The 16,620-nt window shown below is 36.6% G+C and overlaps 2 protein-coding genes across 7 annotated transcripts in view; one reads left to right on the top strand and one right to left on the bottom strand.

Moving 5' to 3' along the window:
- The window catches only part of LOC149572910 (uncharacterized), a 101,510-nt gene that overhangs the window by 65,121 nt on the left and 19,769 nt on the right, over positions 1 to 16,620 (top strand). For 4 of the 5 annotated variants that reach the window (XM_089814017.1, XM_089814018.1, XM_089814020.1 and 1 more), the window contains one exon: positions 13,935 to 13,979. The exons of the other annotated variant lie outside the window; for it this stretch is intronic. In XM_089814017.1, the coding sequence (XP_089670143.1) occupies positions 13,935 to 13,979 (45 nt within the window). The remainder of the gene's footprint in view (positions 1 to 13,934; positions 13,980 to 16,620) is intronic. 5 annotated transcript variants of the gene reach the window in all.
- LOC149572912 (uncharacterized) lies at positions 80 to 1,406 on the bottom strand. Of its 2 annotated transcripts, none has more exons than XM_089812025.1 (2): positions 1,101 to 1,406; positions 80 to 978 (listed from the first exon to the last, which is right to left on the bottom strand). In XM_089812025.1, exons 1-2 carry the CDS (start codon positions 1,304 to 1,306, stop codon positions 147 to 149), a joined length of 1,038 nt encoding a protein of 345 aa, XP_089668151.1. In that variant the 5' UTR covers positions 1,307 to 1,406; the 3' UTR covers positions 80 to 146. The 2 variants fall into 2 exon arrangements, with proteins under 2 accessions (XP_089668151.1, XP_089668154.1); XM_089812028.1 differs by having other exon boundaries at positions 80 to 958.

The raw sequence follows: 16,620 nt of genomic DNA, 5'->3' as shown, positions 1-16,620 counted from the left end.
TAAATCATAAATCTGAAAATCAAAATCAAAATATGCCCAAAGCTATAGGCTGCCATAAAGTAATAAGTATCATAATCATGTTCATGTTCAACATAAAAAGAAAAACATAGAAAATAAAGCAGACTGCTGCTCCTATTTTGCCTCTACTAATCCATGGCATCAAAATCAGAATCCTCCTCACTGTCATCCTCCACAGGAAGTGTAGTCTCATCTAATGGAACCCCAACCAGTCTTGGTGCTATGTCATCCTCATCTATCTGGGCCACATCCTGAGGCTCAACATCCCATCGCAAAGCTGGTGTTTGCCTATACTCTGGAGTCTGGCGATCGGCAAGTCGAAGAGCATGATGCACTGTCACTAGCTTCTCCGCTCTTTTAGAGGTAAGTCTATTCCTCTTGATAGAGTGGATATATGAATATGTGGACCAGTTCCTCTTTGCAGCTGAAGAACTAGCAACCTGTGAAAGGAGGCGACCGACAAGTATCTTTAACTCAGGTGTATCTCTCCCATGCCAAGTCCACCATCCAATAGGATCCCTCTGTGCCAAAACAACTCTATCCAACCTTGCTTGTGGCTTACCCAAGTTTGGGCCACGAAGGTTGGTGAAGTCAAGGAACTGTGCACGAAGAGTAGAGGCATCTTGACCTGAATACATCTTATCAATTGCTTTTGTGAAGCCATCCAAAACCTCAGGATCATCACATGGGAGGCCCCTTCCACCCAATTGTGCATACCATTTGGGATTTAGAGCAAATGCTGCCATATGAAGCGGGGTATTCATTATGTTCCACCTCCGCGTTACAATAGGCCTAATATGCTCCTCATAAAAGCCCAATGTAGGATCCTTTGCCGCAACAATTCTCTTCATCTTACCCAACATGCTGTCAATAGTCTCATAGATCTCTCCTAAACTAGGAGCATCAGTATCAGCATATCTAATGACATCAACAATGGGTGCTATGACAGAGCAAATGTATCTGCAAGATCAAAATGCCAACAAAAAAAAAAATCAAAATTAGAATTTTAAGAATTTTAAGATTATTAGTGGGAAAATCAGCAAGCAAAAGACTAATAGTAAATTTAAAAACCAACAACTTACTTCATTGTGGACCACCAACTCTCATCAAGGATCCTTTGCCTCACCGCTTTTCCTTCAGTGGACTTAGAATGAGACCATCGTTCCCACTCTGGATTCATCACCATCAATTGAAGGGCCTCATACACCTCAATCATCCTCTCCATCAAGATGAAATATGTGCAATACCTATAGCAACAATTAAAAATTAAAAATTTAAACTTAAACATTAATGATTAAAATTTAAAACAAAAAGCATCACATGTAAGTAAACTTATAAATAATTTTTTAAAATAACTTAAAGTTAAAACAAACTAAAAATAAACTATAATTATAATTGACATACCTTGTCTCGACTGGTTTGAGGAACTCTTTCTTAGAGAAGGACCTGAATAGAGCAAGTGAAGTGTGGTGGTTGCAAATAAACATTTGCACTTCTCTAGCTTCTAGCACCGCTTGCTTCACCCATTCAATCTTCCCTATGTCCTTCAATGCATTGCTCAAGGAATGAACACAACAAGGGGTCCAAAATATGTGCCTATAAGCACCCTCTATCATCAAACCTGCTGATTTGCACACAGGTGCAGAATCTGTGATAACCTGTACAACATTAGAGGGCCCAATCTCCTCTATGGCATCTTGCAAAATGGTGAACTGAAAATTTGCATCCGTCTTCTTTCCTGAGCAATCTATGGCTCTCAAAAAATAAGAGCCAGCAGGGGATGTGACAATGATATTGATGAGTGGCCGATGTCTAACATTGGTCCACCCATCCATCACAATAGAGCAGCCTGTCCTAACCCAAGTGCGTTTCATATTCTCAAATAATAAAGCAACCTTTGAGTACTCTTCATCTAGGATAGTGGTTCGTAGCTTATGCTCACCGGGGGGCACAAATGAGGAATTCATGCCCATAATATCTTTCACCATTTGTTTATAATAAGTGGAAAGGGCTGCATTATATGGGATACCATTAGCAACAAAGAATCTACCAATGGATGCCTCACTTCTCCTTTGCCTGTGCATTAAACATACTTTCCACCGAGCCCTTCTCGCTACTACTTATCTTTCTCTTCCCTCTAGACCCACTAGGGCTGCCACTAGTACCAATGGCGGATGAAATATGCCTAGATGATTGTGAGGGAATGGATGGTGATGTCACTGTCAAATTTTGCCCCTCCATTTCAGCCTCTAAGTGCAATCTTTGACATTCTAATTTTTGTTCATCGGTTAGGTTAGGACAAGCGTTGAGTCCTTGGCATGTAACACCTAAAAAATGTGACTTCACTTTTGTATAGTTGCCCCTAAAATCATCAAGACAAACATGACAATCCCACACCCTAGTCCCTCCCGAATTTTTTTTATCATTTGGCCTAGGTGTGACATATTGGAAAAGAGGTTTTTTCCTACTGAAAGGACCTTTTGCAAAATTCTTCATAATGTCGGAAGGGCATTTAAACAAATCAGCTTTAGGATTGGGTTTTTGCCTAGTGTCACTACTAACAACATCAACCTCTACATTTTCTTCTTCACTACTACTACTTGTACTCCCACTGCTGCTCATTGTGTATAAATATGCAATTGAATAGATATATGAGCTGAAACAATGAAAAAAAAATAAAAAAATCAGACTTTGCAAGCTACAAATTTATTAAAAAAATGATAGATGAAAGCACAAAGAGTTTTATACTTGGTGGACAAAATAGAAGATCAAACCCTTGGTCAAGCTCTTGGAAGAAAAACTATTACCTCCTCTACTTGCAAAATGAAAACTTTAGCTGGCTGCAACATAAAATGAAAACCAAAGAATGGTTAAAACAATTTAAATGTGTTGAGTTATATACATTTTAGGTTTTTTGGAGGAGTGGGGCCCACTAGCTGACCAAAAAAGACACAACAAATGTTTTTTTTATAATGTTTTGAGCTTGCAAAAAAGGGGGACGGTCGGCCGTACCCGGTACGGTCGGGGGACGCCTAGACGTCCCCTTTCCGTACCAGCCGTCCCCTTTTTGTCCCACCCATGTCCCCAAGTTTCGGGGACGTCCCCTGCAAAAAAAGGGAATTTGGGGACGGCTGGGGGATGTCCCATACTCGTCCCCCCGTCCCCGAAACGGGGGGTTTTAGGCCGGGTACGCGTCCCCGGGGAACATAGATAATTATTATTAAAAGACTTTTACTGTTAAAGGTTGTGTTTCACCAAGCAAATTGATAGACATACTTGAGAGCCTTGTTGTTGTCTACGATGCGCACATAAGCTGTAACAAACACATTTCTCAATATCTGAGTCTTCCATGACTTATCTTAGGCATATTCATAGGAGGGCATAGGCTATTATGAACCTTAGTCTTCTACACTTTAGCTAATATTTTGATATATGTTTTCAACTTTTGATTCCATGGATTTCATATATTGTAGACATTTGACAATGACACTACATTTAACTTTATATTATGTTATTCAGTTTTTTTCGTTTAGAAATTCGCTGTTATACTTATGTGATCTATGCAAAATTGTGTATGAGTGTTAAGTAGCTTCTATTTATCTCAATTATTGTGTATTTGATGTTAATTGACTAAATGATGCATGAAAACATCTTTAAACTTTAAAAAATCTTTGAATTTCATGGGTTTTTCGATTTTTCGAGTCCTTGCCGAGTCCTGTCACCGAGTTGGATTTTGACTTTCCGAGTTAGAAGTGAGTCCGAGTCCCGTAACTATGATTTAAACACTATCCAAAGAGCCCTTACCACCCTTCTTTTCAGCCGGTTTATTAGTGGCATTATAATCTCCCTTGAGAATACAAATCTTCTTATCCATACACCCCAAAATGCCAGAACTAGCATTTCAAACTTCCTTTTTCTCCTTAGAATTAGTTGGTCCATAAACATTAAAAAGAAATAAGTTATTTAGATGTAGCATGTGAACCTTTACCAACTGCCAAATTTTTAGCATGAGAGATATGCTCAACCTTTATCGACCTTGGATTCCATATGATGCCTAAGCCACCCGAAGCCCCAACAGAATTAACAAAAACACCAAACCAGAAGTTTCTAACACCCAAAAGCTATGTAACATCTTCTTGTTTAAGTTTGGTTTCCTACAAACAAATCTCATTAGGTTTCGTTTGATCAAAATCCTTCTTGATCAAATGATGCTAGTCGAGGGCATTACGGTCCTTGACATTCCATGATAGGATCTTCATTGCTGCATAGGAGAGAACAAGTCTCTGTTGGATCTCTATTTTGCTTTGGTATTGATCTTCTGAGATTTTGGTTTAGTTTGACAAATAGTTCTCTTATCCAAAATTCCCTCTCTATCTATGACTCCCAAAATATTCTCTTCTCCATTGAGATCTGCCGTCCCATCTCCCAGACCTTTAATTTCCAATCTAGGATTTTCCTCTCTAATTGGAGACATATGTATGACTTTGAAGATTAGCGCATTCTGTCCATTATTCGTTTCTTCAGTTATGAGCTTTGGATTCTTCTAAGCCTCAACCATATGTCCCATCTCACCCATCATCAATAAAAACTTGTAACATGCATCCTTCAATGAATCTCCTCTCTGAATCAATAATACTGCTACAGATCCTTGACCCTAATTTAGAGTCCCCTTATTTGCTCCCTCAATCTCCTCATTCTAATCTGCCTTTCCGGACCCATAATCTTGCCCATATTGTCCAAGATTTTAATTCTCAGAAATCTGATCTTGAGTCTGTAGTTCTGGTGGTAACGCTATCTCATTAGAGAGAACAGTTCGAAAAACTTGTGAGCTTCCCCACCTTGTAACTAAAATATCTCCTTTTTGAAACTTTTAAGTTTGGTATGTCTCTTTTGTCTCTTCAGGAGCTACAAGGCTTTCCTTGGAGATCAACTCTTTAAATCCCCTTAATTGGCTTTATCTGTTGCAATTAGCTTAGATTCCATGAGGTCTTGTTCTAAACCTTTCCCCTTCTTATCAATCAAACATTCCCTTGTCTAATGCCCCTAGAATTGCACTTCTCACATTGTTTTATTATCCTCTCAACCTCAATCTGTTGCTACCAGATCCTGATACTAGTCCATATTTCCACCGCATGAGGTAAAGGAGGGTGAGATATCCACCCTATACAGATTCTAGTGTACATACCAAAATCCTTATTTTCAATAGCTTCATCATCTTTCAAAAACTTCCTGAGTTTGTGTCCTATGATCTTTAATGTGTCCTCATTCCAATATTGACGAGACAAATTGTATAATCTTACTCAAATCTGTACCTGTCCAATAAACGCCTATTTTGGATTAAAGTTTGGAGATCAATCTTTAATATAAAGGCCAATACGCCCCACCAAGAACGGGCCATTATTCATCACCCTCTGTTACTCTCTAACACAACCAGTAATGACATAAAAAAGTCAATGGGGAATTTCAATGTGAAATGCTTGGACCAGTTTTTCACCATTTCCTAGGCTACTTCTCATTTAAAATAAAAAGTCCGTGCTTTATACAGGGTGACTGAATCCTTCCACTCATCAGACTCAATGTGAACATAAATGAATATTGTCCACCGTTGTAGGTTTTTCCTTGGTCAACTGAGATGGAATAAACATGTTCTTCAACCTCCATTCCTTGTTTTCCAGTACCTTAAACCCATCCTTGTGACCTGAAAAGATTCTCGAATAGCCCTAATGGTTCCTATCTGGGCCTTTCAACTTGTGTTTGAATAATAACACCTATTGATCCAAATGTTCTGATCCCCATTTCAGAGCCCTCTTAAGCCCTTCTGAGATAGTGCCACATCAGTGTATGATCTTGAGCCTAACGATCTCCATCCCATCCATTCATCATTGTATCAATAGTATAGTTAATTTTAATAAAAAGGTTATCTTATAGTTTATTACTATTTATTCATTTATTAATTTTAATTTTAGTATTTATTATTAAATCCTATTGTAGAAAGGGGACGTCACAACATTTTACATAACATTAGAGCTGAATTGGGATTTGTAAAAGGTCCTAGAGGCACAAGGCACAAGATTCTGTGAGATCTTTTTGCAACTTTACTGCAATAGAAACGTACTGGAATATCTCAAACAAGATGAATGAATCAGCTTACCTCCAAATTCATATACGATTTCAGTCAATAGCTATAGAAAGTTATTTTATCCGTCCCTCCTTGAGCATTGAGATGGATAAAGTACAAATAGGCTAGTGGACTAGGTCTTACAAGCATGAGAACTGAATGAAAGGTGAAGACAATGATGGTACACTAGATTATGAATGTTCTGTGTTTACCTGATTTGCACACTGAATGTCCCACATTCACTATTGTTGTACAATGGATGATGAATTATTCATAAAATGTTTCAATATCACTAAAGAAATGATCTTCCATCTGTTCAGTTGGATCTTTGAGCTGCTTCAGAAAGCTCAGTGGATAAAAATTGCATATGAATGCGAAAGAAGTTTGTAGTGACAATTTTTTTCAAATTGGATGACAGAAATTTCCAAGGGAATCTGTACTGGTACTACCCTTCAATAGTATTTCCATACACATACCACAACTGAGAAAATTGAATGTCAATGAAAACGGTTTTTCAGGCAGACATGAGCAATTCCAATTCTTTTGTCAAGTATGGACAAACTAATAGCATTTTTAGAATAGATCCAGTGCTGGGTTCAAATTTAAGCTTCAAACAGAATACCCATGTCAATCAATAAATAGAGGTGATGTTGCTGCATCTGCAGCTGCTAATCTTGCCTCAATGAATGAAGCTTTTTACAATATTCTTTTGCAAGCTATGGAAGAACACTCTCACAGTTATTTGGTCAATTTTATCTGAATTTAGTATCCCATGCTTACTGAGCCGCAGGGATGGCTGGCCATCCATGACAGTTTCCCATGTTTTGGGAATACTGCCTATAATTTTTCTGATTAGAGATAGCTCTTGGGACATTTCCTAGCCGTCCCTGTATTTACAGAATGTCCTGTGGACAAAAATGGCTGCAAATCCATAGGGGAGGTGTTCTAGTGTATGATGGGAAACAGTAGGAGCGCTAAATGAAAAAAAAACATAAGAGTTTCATACCTTTCAAATTCATTTATTAAATGATAAATCCCTTGTATTGGTTGGGTGTCACCTGAAACTAGTTCAAATCAATTAAAAATTGTTGCAATGAGACTAAAGAAGTTGAGACATTAAGAGAAAAAAATAGCAAGGCAGGTAAGTTTGACTGTTTGGGGCACAAATAGCGGAATTTTGATAGTTTTTTCTATTTAGTTATGGACCATTTGTGGGAAAAGGTGGGCACATTTTTAGTGTTTCAGTGGGTTTGACTGTTTCTAAGCCATTGACCTCTTAGGGCTAAGAGTAAGAAAGTTTTAACTTTTGAGCTGTAGACTTCTTTTTGTGATGGCAGCAGAGTTTTTCTGTTTTTAATTGCCAGCATTTTGTTGGGTGTAGGTATGTGAGGTAACAGTAGGGACGTGGTTCTTTCTTGCATTCATCCACCTTAAAAAGTTAGAGAAGAGGTGAAATGGGAGAATCTAGAGTGTGGATTTGATCAAAGATTAAATTATGGCACATCCAAAGGGAAATTTGGTCTTGGCGCTGGTTGTGTTGTACAAGATGAAGGTAACATTCTAACATTTGAAGCTCACAAATTTGATGATGGCACTAACAATGACATGGAGGCAAAATCGGCTCTTCTAGCTGTTGAGTTTGCAAGGAAATTTGAGGTTGACCAATTGCACTTGGAGGAAGACTCACAATTCGTAGTCAATAGACTCAACACCATTGCCATGGACAAAGTTCAAGCTTGGACAATTGATAAAATTATTTATATTATTTGAAAAAAAGCTTGAAAGAGTTAAATTTTATAAATGACACATATCCTATGTGAAGTCAATCAAATTATCGATACATTGTCCAAGTTGACTATCTTTTCAAACCAACAATGGCAAGGGATTGTGCCTAATAGAGGAGATGGGAAGAGGGTTGATTTGCCACGTGTAGTACTTTGCATTGAATACCAAGCTTTTCTCAAGGTGGTGAGATCGTGAGGTTGGGTATTTTGGGTAAGCAACCTCTGTAATTCATCATTTCGTTTTCTTGGCTTCCAAAAATCCCATGTGAAAGGTTTGAGATATGTGTTGGTAAGGATTATAGAGGTAAACTTCAGCCAGATCAAAGAAGCGACAATTGACATTTTGCGATCGGGTGATGAAGGAGGAGATGAACATTTTCACCACCGATGACCCTTTTCTCTTCATTCTAGTGCAAACCCTTTTGGGTGATGACATCTTGATGGCCACATACAAAACATGAAAAGCACATAAGTGACATCCATGTTTTGCATGGTGCTTGGAGCTGGGAGAATGAGAAGCTCACAAGGTGGTGAAGACTTGTGTTCATGTAGAAGATGTCATGGTCTCAATGCATTTTTGTCTGTGGCAGCACAGGGTCGAGATCTCATTGCCAATTAGGGAGATTGGGTGGATGTCTTACATATCCTACCTCCTTTCGACCATTTCTTGCTATGGAGAGATTCCTTAGGCAAAGATTTTAGGTGTGTCCAAGTTGCTTAGGGATGGGAGTTCATCAAAGATTGTGTTTGGGACTGGTAGATTGTAATCAATGCACGAGTCCCAAAGGAAAAAGGTGGTTAAATTTCCAGAGTGTAGTCTAATATACAGGCAAGGTGAAGGAGGAGATGAAGATCAAAAGGATTAGGCAAAGGGCCTTGAAAAAGAACAAATGTGTAAGGAGGGCGTGAATCCTCTTGCACAAGATTTTGTCCTTTTTTGTTTCTTTGAAGCCATTATTGTAAATTTAATTTCAAATACCTTTTTGTATATCCATGTATTGCACGACTGTAAGTTTAGTTTCTGTATTGACAGTCTTGCATTTAGATGCGTTGTATAGAGTGTTGATGATGTAAACGGGGATGTTGGTTCCCAAATCAATTGATTGGAAAGTTCTAAGCTTGCCAATTTCTATTGTTGAACCTTCCAATTGACTCGACCAACGAAAAAGAGTAGCCAAATTATGGTTAGAGTTCCCTACACTTTAAGCTATACAAAACCTAGGCATGAGCACCTATTCACCATCTGTAACCATAGTTTGATACTTTTTATGTTGGACAGTTATGTAAGGTATTGCGGGGAGCGGTGGGGGGGGTGAGGTTGGTGGTGAATCAGTACTTTAAACCTTTTGCCTTCAACCTGATTAACTTGCTGATATGAAATAACTGATTAACTATTGCTGAGTTGTAAAGCTTCTCAAGTAATAAGCATGTAACATGAACCATCACACACATAACTCATAACACAATGTTTTGGTCTCACAGAAAACACTTGGTTAGAGGAAATAACTGCGGTGGGGATGATACTCACACAACTCATCACGGCAGTAATAAGATTGCCCAGTTAAGAGCTTACAATATTTGTCACCTTTTGAGTGACTCACCCTGTTAGGAGTGATTGATACCTTTAGAAGTATCTACAGTCCTCTTAAAGATTACTCTGTTAGGAGATTTAATCTCACTTATGCAATTTTCACCTTCTTAGAGGATTTGTAAACAATCTGATACAAAAAACTTTCAGTCCCGTTAAAACCTACGTAGTTAAGGGATTTCACAATCTTGTTGCTAACCTGTTGGGAATGAAACAACAAGTGTTTGACCTGTGATTGCTTTCTCCAAAAGCTTGTCAGATCCTTTAAGCTCTTCCTCTGCTCTGTAAATATTCTGCTCTGTGAGCGCTCCTCGATTCTTTACCTCTTAGCAACCTTTTTTTTCCAACACCAATCCTCTCTGTTACTTCTGCTTGATCTCCTATTTATCTTATCATATCTTTCACCTTCCACGCTTGCCTAAACCTAATTAGGGTTTTGTGTAACTTCCTCTCAAATGTTCCTTAACACGTTTTTACTTTAGGTTGGCTCCATCAAATCTTGCTCTGTCACTCCCAAGAAAACTAACTTTATTTCCATTCGCTAAACCTTCCTCAAGTTCAATACTTAAATCTTTCACAGTTCTCTATAAATCACTTCCTCTTATTCTTTGACTCGTGTACTACATTTTATCTTTCTTCCAGATTCTACGAATCTCCCTCCTTGATGATCGCACATCTGATTTACCAAAACTGTTCCTTCATTTACCTGTTCCTGCAGTTTATTATTACCCATTATGCTAGTTCACCGATAGTACTCCTTTGTACCGACAGTGCTAGATACCCAGTTTACAGATAGCATTCTCCTTATTGCTTTTACTGATAGCATCTTTTGTTCTCCGATAAGATTTGTACGTTTACCTGTCGCCCTAACTTGTTTACGTGTTAACTTTTCAATTGTGATCTTTCTCTCTTCATGATTTTCCAGCAATGGCAATCATGCTCCGAAATCTTCATCAATAACCTATAAATGATTTTGTTGATTAACATTTTATAGCAGATTGAGTCTTCTATCTGTCTTCTACTTTCAATCTCTATCTTATCTACCTCAGAATGGAATAAGTTCTTGAAATAGACTGATCTGATCACTGCCTACTTGATTCCTTCTAACTCCTGATGATCTTACTTTTTAACTTTATCACCTTTCTACTGCTACTTTTTTTCTGACTCTTATCTACAACAATCTTTATATCTAACTGATTTCTGTTTCTTTTCTTTTATCTACACCTCTACTTCTTTGATTCTCCTGCTGTAATTTTGTTATGGTCTGAATGATTTTTTGTTTGAAAGACCAGTGCCTTCTCTTTTTTGGGCAGTAGAGTCACCTTCCTTCTAGATCTTGTATAACTCTATGAGAGAATTTTCAAATTTACCAATTGGATAAATCTGTCAACTATTTAAATCTCAATGCTAGATAATTATAATCTGCCACCACAATCAGTCCACTTGTATTTACAAGATGCACAAGAAAATAACTTCTTCTAATGATCTTGATATTCAAATTGCTATGACGATAAAAAATTTCTTCATACAAGAAGCTGAGATAGCATTCAGCCACTGAAATTGAAAATCATAGAGAACTGATATTGAAATAAAATTATACATTCTACAATTGTAGAGAAAATACTGAAAGTCTTTCATTAACTGATACCTGATTTATATGTTACATCCTGTTTTTTTTCTAACCTCTCTATTATATTGTATTTACTTCATATCTATTCTATTATTCTTGTCTTTATCTTCACATTTTATGCCACATTTATATGCGGTTGAGTGGTTTCCATGCTCCTTTGGGGTGAAAAGACACCGTTCTTTATAAAATTTAAGAAAAACTCTTTAAAAGGACTAATCAACTAATTAGTCGATAAACTTCCTTCCACCTAGCTCTCGGTTTTCTGGCTGGTCGACAACTCCAAACACCTCATATGAATCTGAGATATTTACTGCAGATGGGAAACATGATTTTCTAAAATGGGTCTTTCTTAGATTTGCAATTTTCACTCATTTTCATTCTGTGTTGACATTCATCTTTTCTGCAGTTTGAAATCTCATCTTCTTTGCAGTCAACATCCTCCCTCCCTCAAGTCTACGGCCCTTTTGATTAGGCTAACAGCATATTAGGAGGAAAGACCTTAGGATAGTGCTAGAAAATTTTATAAGGGTTCTAGAATAGTTTAGGAAATATTTTAAGGTGATTTGGCACATCCAGACAGTTGATTTGTAGTATAATTGAGGGTTGTGGATAAGATTATAGGGAAGCAAATGGGCACTTTGACACCAGGTATGAGAGGAATGAGATGTTTACTATGCTTCGGGCAATTAGACTTTTTATGACCTAGAGGGCAGGCAGCATAAGTTAAATGGATAACCTATCTTTATGGAAACATTTAGAACATAGGCCAATTGATTCGTTCTTATCCTTTATTTTTCCATTTGTTCTCTTAGTCACTTTTCATTCATCACATGACATCTTTATCAGCGTCAAGGAAGAATCATAAATCATGTCAGGTACCTTGACAAATTGATCTCTAATTTCACATATGAGGGTGCTTGAAATTGTTTTGAAATTTAGGCTCCAACAGGGGGTATGTACAAAGGATGGTATACTTGTTTGAATTTTGAGTTAGAGACAGGAGGGTAAGGGTTTGATATTTTTTGGACAGGTATTTTAGATTGGCTGGCTGAAAATCTATGGATACAGCCATTTTTGCTACTGAACATTATAAATCAATAAAATACATATTGTACCGATCAAGATAAAAAAGCAGTAGGGAGTTGTGGTTGCTTGTGAGTAAGCAGTTGATATATAGGGCCAGTTACCAATCACTGTTTGTTATCAGCTTTTTGACTACAGTTGAAGGCACATGTTCAATACAATTACATATCCTCACATGAACATACTTGAAGGCTTCTTCATGATAATTGGGTTTCTTAAGATTTGCTAGCACTGTATTCAACCCTTTTCTCCTAATATATGACAACGGAAGCTAAAGCAATATTATGAAATTTTCCTCTTCTCCACTTGTCTTTGTGTTTATCTGTTTGTAATTTACTGTTCATTAAAAAAAACTTTTGGAATGATAATTTTGCTTAATTATGTCCTCTACATTTGAATAGACATTGTTGTATCAGTATCTAAACCTTTCCCATTGGCTCCCAATGTTTCACATTCTTCTTCTCACGAAACATCAGTTGTGCCAGAAGATTTCATTTCATTACAAATTTAACAGAATTGTTGGCATAATCTATATTTTTTGGAACTGACCGATAGTAATTAAGCCATGATTGTTGGCTACTTATCTGACCTGTAACTGTTGGCTGCATAACTTATCTATAACAATTAGCTGCACGAGTGATTCTTAACTTGTGAATTGTTCTTGCAAAACTGACAGATATCTGCTGGCAGCATCCTTAAGTATAACTGATGTATCGATTTCTTCCTACAAAATATGTAAGAACAAAAGTTAGCTGCACATCTGACATATCTCTAGTTTTACATCACTTATAATTTTGGCAAACAATAGAGAGACATTGATTTTCTAAACAAAGATGTTTCTTATAAAGCATATATCATTTGTAGCCCAATACATGCTGAAAGCAAAAGGATATGGTACCTTGATTTCACAGTTGATTAGAGTAGATGTTTGATAATCTTTTCATCGTTAATCAGTGTAACTCGGAGACTTGCACCCCCCCTCCGAAACCTTGAAGTACCTGTCCCCAAGATGTGCCCGCACCGGGTACTTGAGTACCCAAGCACCTCCACCACCGCCATTCCACAACTATGCCGCTGCTGGGATGTGTACTTGAATTTCTATTTGATTTTTTATTTTTGAATGGTACTATTGGGTATGTAATACGTTACTATGTTGAATGTCAATGGTTCTAATTCATGTTGCAATTTCGCTATGTTCAAGTATTTTAATTTGGCATGTTCTAGTGAAGTACTGAAACATCATTTCATAACTAGCATTTCAAGTTCTATATGTATACCATACAACACCCCTCTCTGGCCTGTCCTCCCCTTGCTGCCATCCCAAAAATGAGGCCCATTTTCCTCATGTCCCGAAAACTCGCCCCCATGTCCCGCTATCCCGAAGTACCCCCGTACTAGTGTAACACTGTTGTTAATTGAATTCGTGGTTACATTTTTTTGCATTCTTCCTTTTTGTCATAGCAAAGATACCAAGGTTCTTGGATGGTGGTCAGATATTTCTGGGGAGGTTATTATTTTGAAGGGCAAATTTAAGTGTTGCAGCTGCTACTTTGAAATTTGTTACCTGTAACCGTGGTTTGACCGTACAACTTTGATCCTTTGTGTTTGGAAATTTAAAATATGAAATTATATATGCTTTAAGATATAGACATGAAAGGGTTCTTGGATGTTTGATTTGGTCTTCAAACCTAATCTTTTGTTCATTTTTCACAGTTACACCGAAATTAACATTTGTCAGTAGATTGAACACTTCTGGAGGTAAGATTTTTTTCGAACAGTTTAATTGAATATTTACTCTTTTTGAGTTTTTTTAATGTATAATTCAGGTGAATCAGTTTCTTATTTATATTTCCTGTGAATCCAAGGACAGTTGATGATTACTATTTTATTTGGTGGATTGATGTGCATTTTCTTTTATTCTTGGATTGCTTGCACTCAAAACTCTTTACAAGTTATGACTAAGCATCCAAGTTGCTTGTTTTGTTACGGGAGTTGGGCATGGATATGGAGTACTAGTACGTTGGTATGAATTTTTTGTTCTTGGTTATAAGATGACTGGGATTGGCTGTATAATATTATATATTTGTCAAGATATAAAAAATATATAGAATTGTAAGTACATTTGATATATCATATAATACTATTCTTGGTAGTATGATGCTTCATCATTGATCAATGATAGTGATAATGATAATTGTCAATTGATGGTTCAAAATTTCAAGATTATGCATACATCAATGTGCAAGTTGATTTAAATGAGAATTGTTACAAATTACAATTTTTTAAAATTAATACAATAAAAAATTTGCATCTTGATCTTTAGCCTTCAGCAGAAGCATCTAGATCAAGTTATTGGTTGGGTCAACATCATTTGAACCAGAAGCAAATAGAGTGCCACTCCCATTAGGTACATCATGTTAAAGCTTTATCATCATCTACATTCTCTTTCGTAAGTTCTACAATATATCGGAGTTGCTACACTTAGAGTTTATATCAAAGTCATTCATTGCCCCATTTGTTGCAGTGAACTTTGATATGTGATAGGATATGTAAGTTGGAATGAACATAGACCAAGTCATTTGTTCTTTATATAGTCAATTGGTCATGCTTTAGTGAGTGAATAAAGGATTATGTGCAATTCTATGTACTCTTAGTGTATATAGTTTTCAAGTTTCCACTTACTCCATTAGAGTGCCAATAATTTGTATCACCAAGTTAAGAGAATAAATGGCACACGGTGTCCAAAAATATACCCATACCTTTTCTCAATCAAAGCATCTAATGCCTTGTAATTTTTCGCATTTTCCATAATCACTTGAATAACATATTAGGATCTCCCATATTTGTAGACTCAATGCGGATTTTAGAAACATTATTTATCCTTGACTTTTTTTTATCTATTGTTACAATGAGAGTGGAACACTAGACCTCCATGGAGAGAGGCAACCCAATTCACCGCTCAACTGCGGGTGGCACTCATTTATCCTTGACTTGCAACTCATAATTAATCACCTTTAAAAACATTCACTCTTTGTGGGACATTGCAAACATATTTGCTGAAGGTGAGTTTTGCAATCTTTTTGTCCATAAAAGATAATGGACGCTCTTGTTTCAATTTGTGAATCCCTAATTAATTTTAGTCATGTCCTTTCGATTTTGTTTACTTTTGTCAATGAGATGGTGCACATCTTTTCATTGCCAGGATTTAATAATAGACAAAGACATAAGAGTAAAAAATACAATTTAAATTGTAAATATTAAAAAAATAAAATTAAACATAACCAAAATCTAGTTAAGTTTAATGAATGGTCAAAGGGCAGGAAATGAAAAGTTTTGACACCCTCAAACATGAAATATAAAAGGGAGAAGAAAACATCATTTTGAAAGAGGAAGAGGAAGGAAAAGAAAATGGAAGGTGTGAATCAAGAAAGAATTAATAAAGAAGAAAATAAGGAAGTGACTCCTTCAAAAGGAAAAAATTATGAAGCACTATGATTCAAAAGGGTTATATTTGTGAAAGGTTATCACTCTCCCAAGGGGTAGAAACAATGAAGGGTTGTAACTCTCTCAAAAGGTTGTAATTATGAAGTGTTGCGACTCTTTCAAAGAGAAGCAATGCAAGGTGTTGATCCTTTCACCAATAATGTATAAACAAGAAATCATTCCAAGCTTTCAAAGGACTTATCTATCATCACTCATCAATACATCGAATCAGCACTGACCACCATAAGAATTCCCATTTATTCAATCATCATTTACTAATATTGAATAATCAAATTGGAGGAAACCACTTAATTGGCAAACAAACATCAATTGGGAACTAAGCAAACATACCAATAGTCAATTCTTCCATCAATTAAACTAGTCTATACCATAGCCTCGAAACTTGGACTTGGCAAGGTCGATTCGATTCATGACTCGGCTATGACTCACTAATGATTTTGCTACAGCTCGACAAAATGAACATAAGTGCTAAATCCATCATATACGTAAAATGTAAACCGTAGCTAAGTTTGTCAAGAATATGGAATTGAAACCAAAGGGATTTTGGATGAAATGAGTTAAAAACATAAACCCTTTAGACAATCCTTTTGACCTTAGAAAGTTGAGATTGGTTTGGGGCGTTAGAGTGCTAAAAGACGTCTTGAATCTTGGAATTTGGTTGTGACTATAATTTGTAACATGAGATCTATTAGATTTCCACAATCCGTGCTAATGCATTCAAATTTCTGGATTTGATTGTGTATAGTTTTTTTAACATCAACATTTCAAATCATACTACATGATCCATCATCATGACGCTAGAGAGAAAAGAACATGAAAGGAGTCTATTTATCCATTAATTAACAGTAATACCTTTACAATCTTAATCGAATGAAAGGAGTGATAGTTATAATAG

This window comes from Cupressus sempervirens, chromosome 2 (assembly GCF_028749045.1).
Source record: "Cupressus sempervirens isolate cs-2001-9-10 chromosome 2, ASM2874904v1, whole genome shotgun sequence".
Taxonomy (NCBI): Eukaryota; Viridiplantae; Streptophyta; class Pinopsida; order Cupressales; family Cupressaceae; genus Cupressus; species Cupressus sempervirens.
The sequence above is the reverse complement of the archived record's forward strand: the minus strand, read 5'-3'. Positions and strand labels throughout refer to the sequence as shown.

Bases quoted from the DNA above. Each gene is read 5' to 3' on its own strand.
- LOC149572912 (XM_089812025.1), bottom strand. From the start codon at position 1,306: ATGTTTAAGTTTAAATTTTTAATTTTTAATTGTTGCTATAGGTATTGC. The intron at 979-1,100 runs GTAAGTTGTTGG...TTGATCTTGCAG, and splicing joins AGTTGGTGGTCCACAATGAA to ATACATTTGCTCTGTCATAG.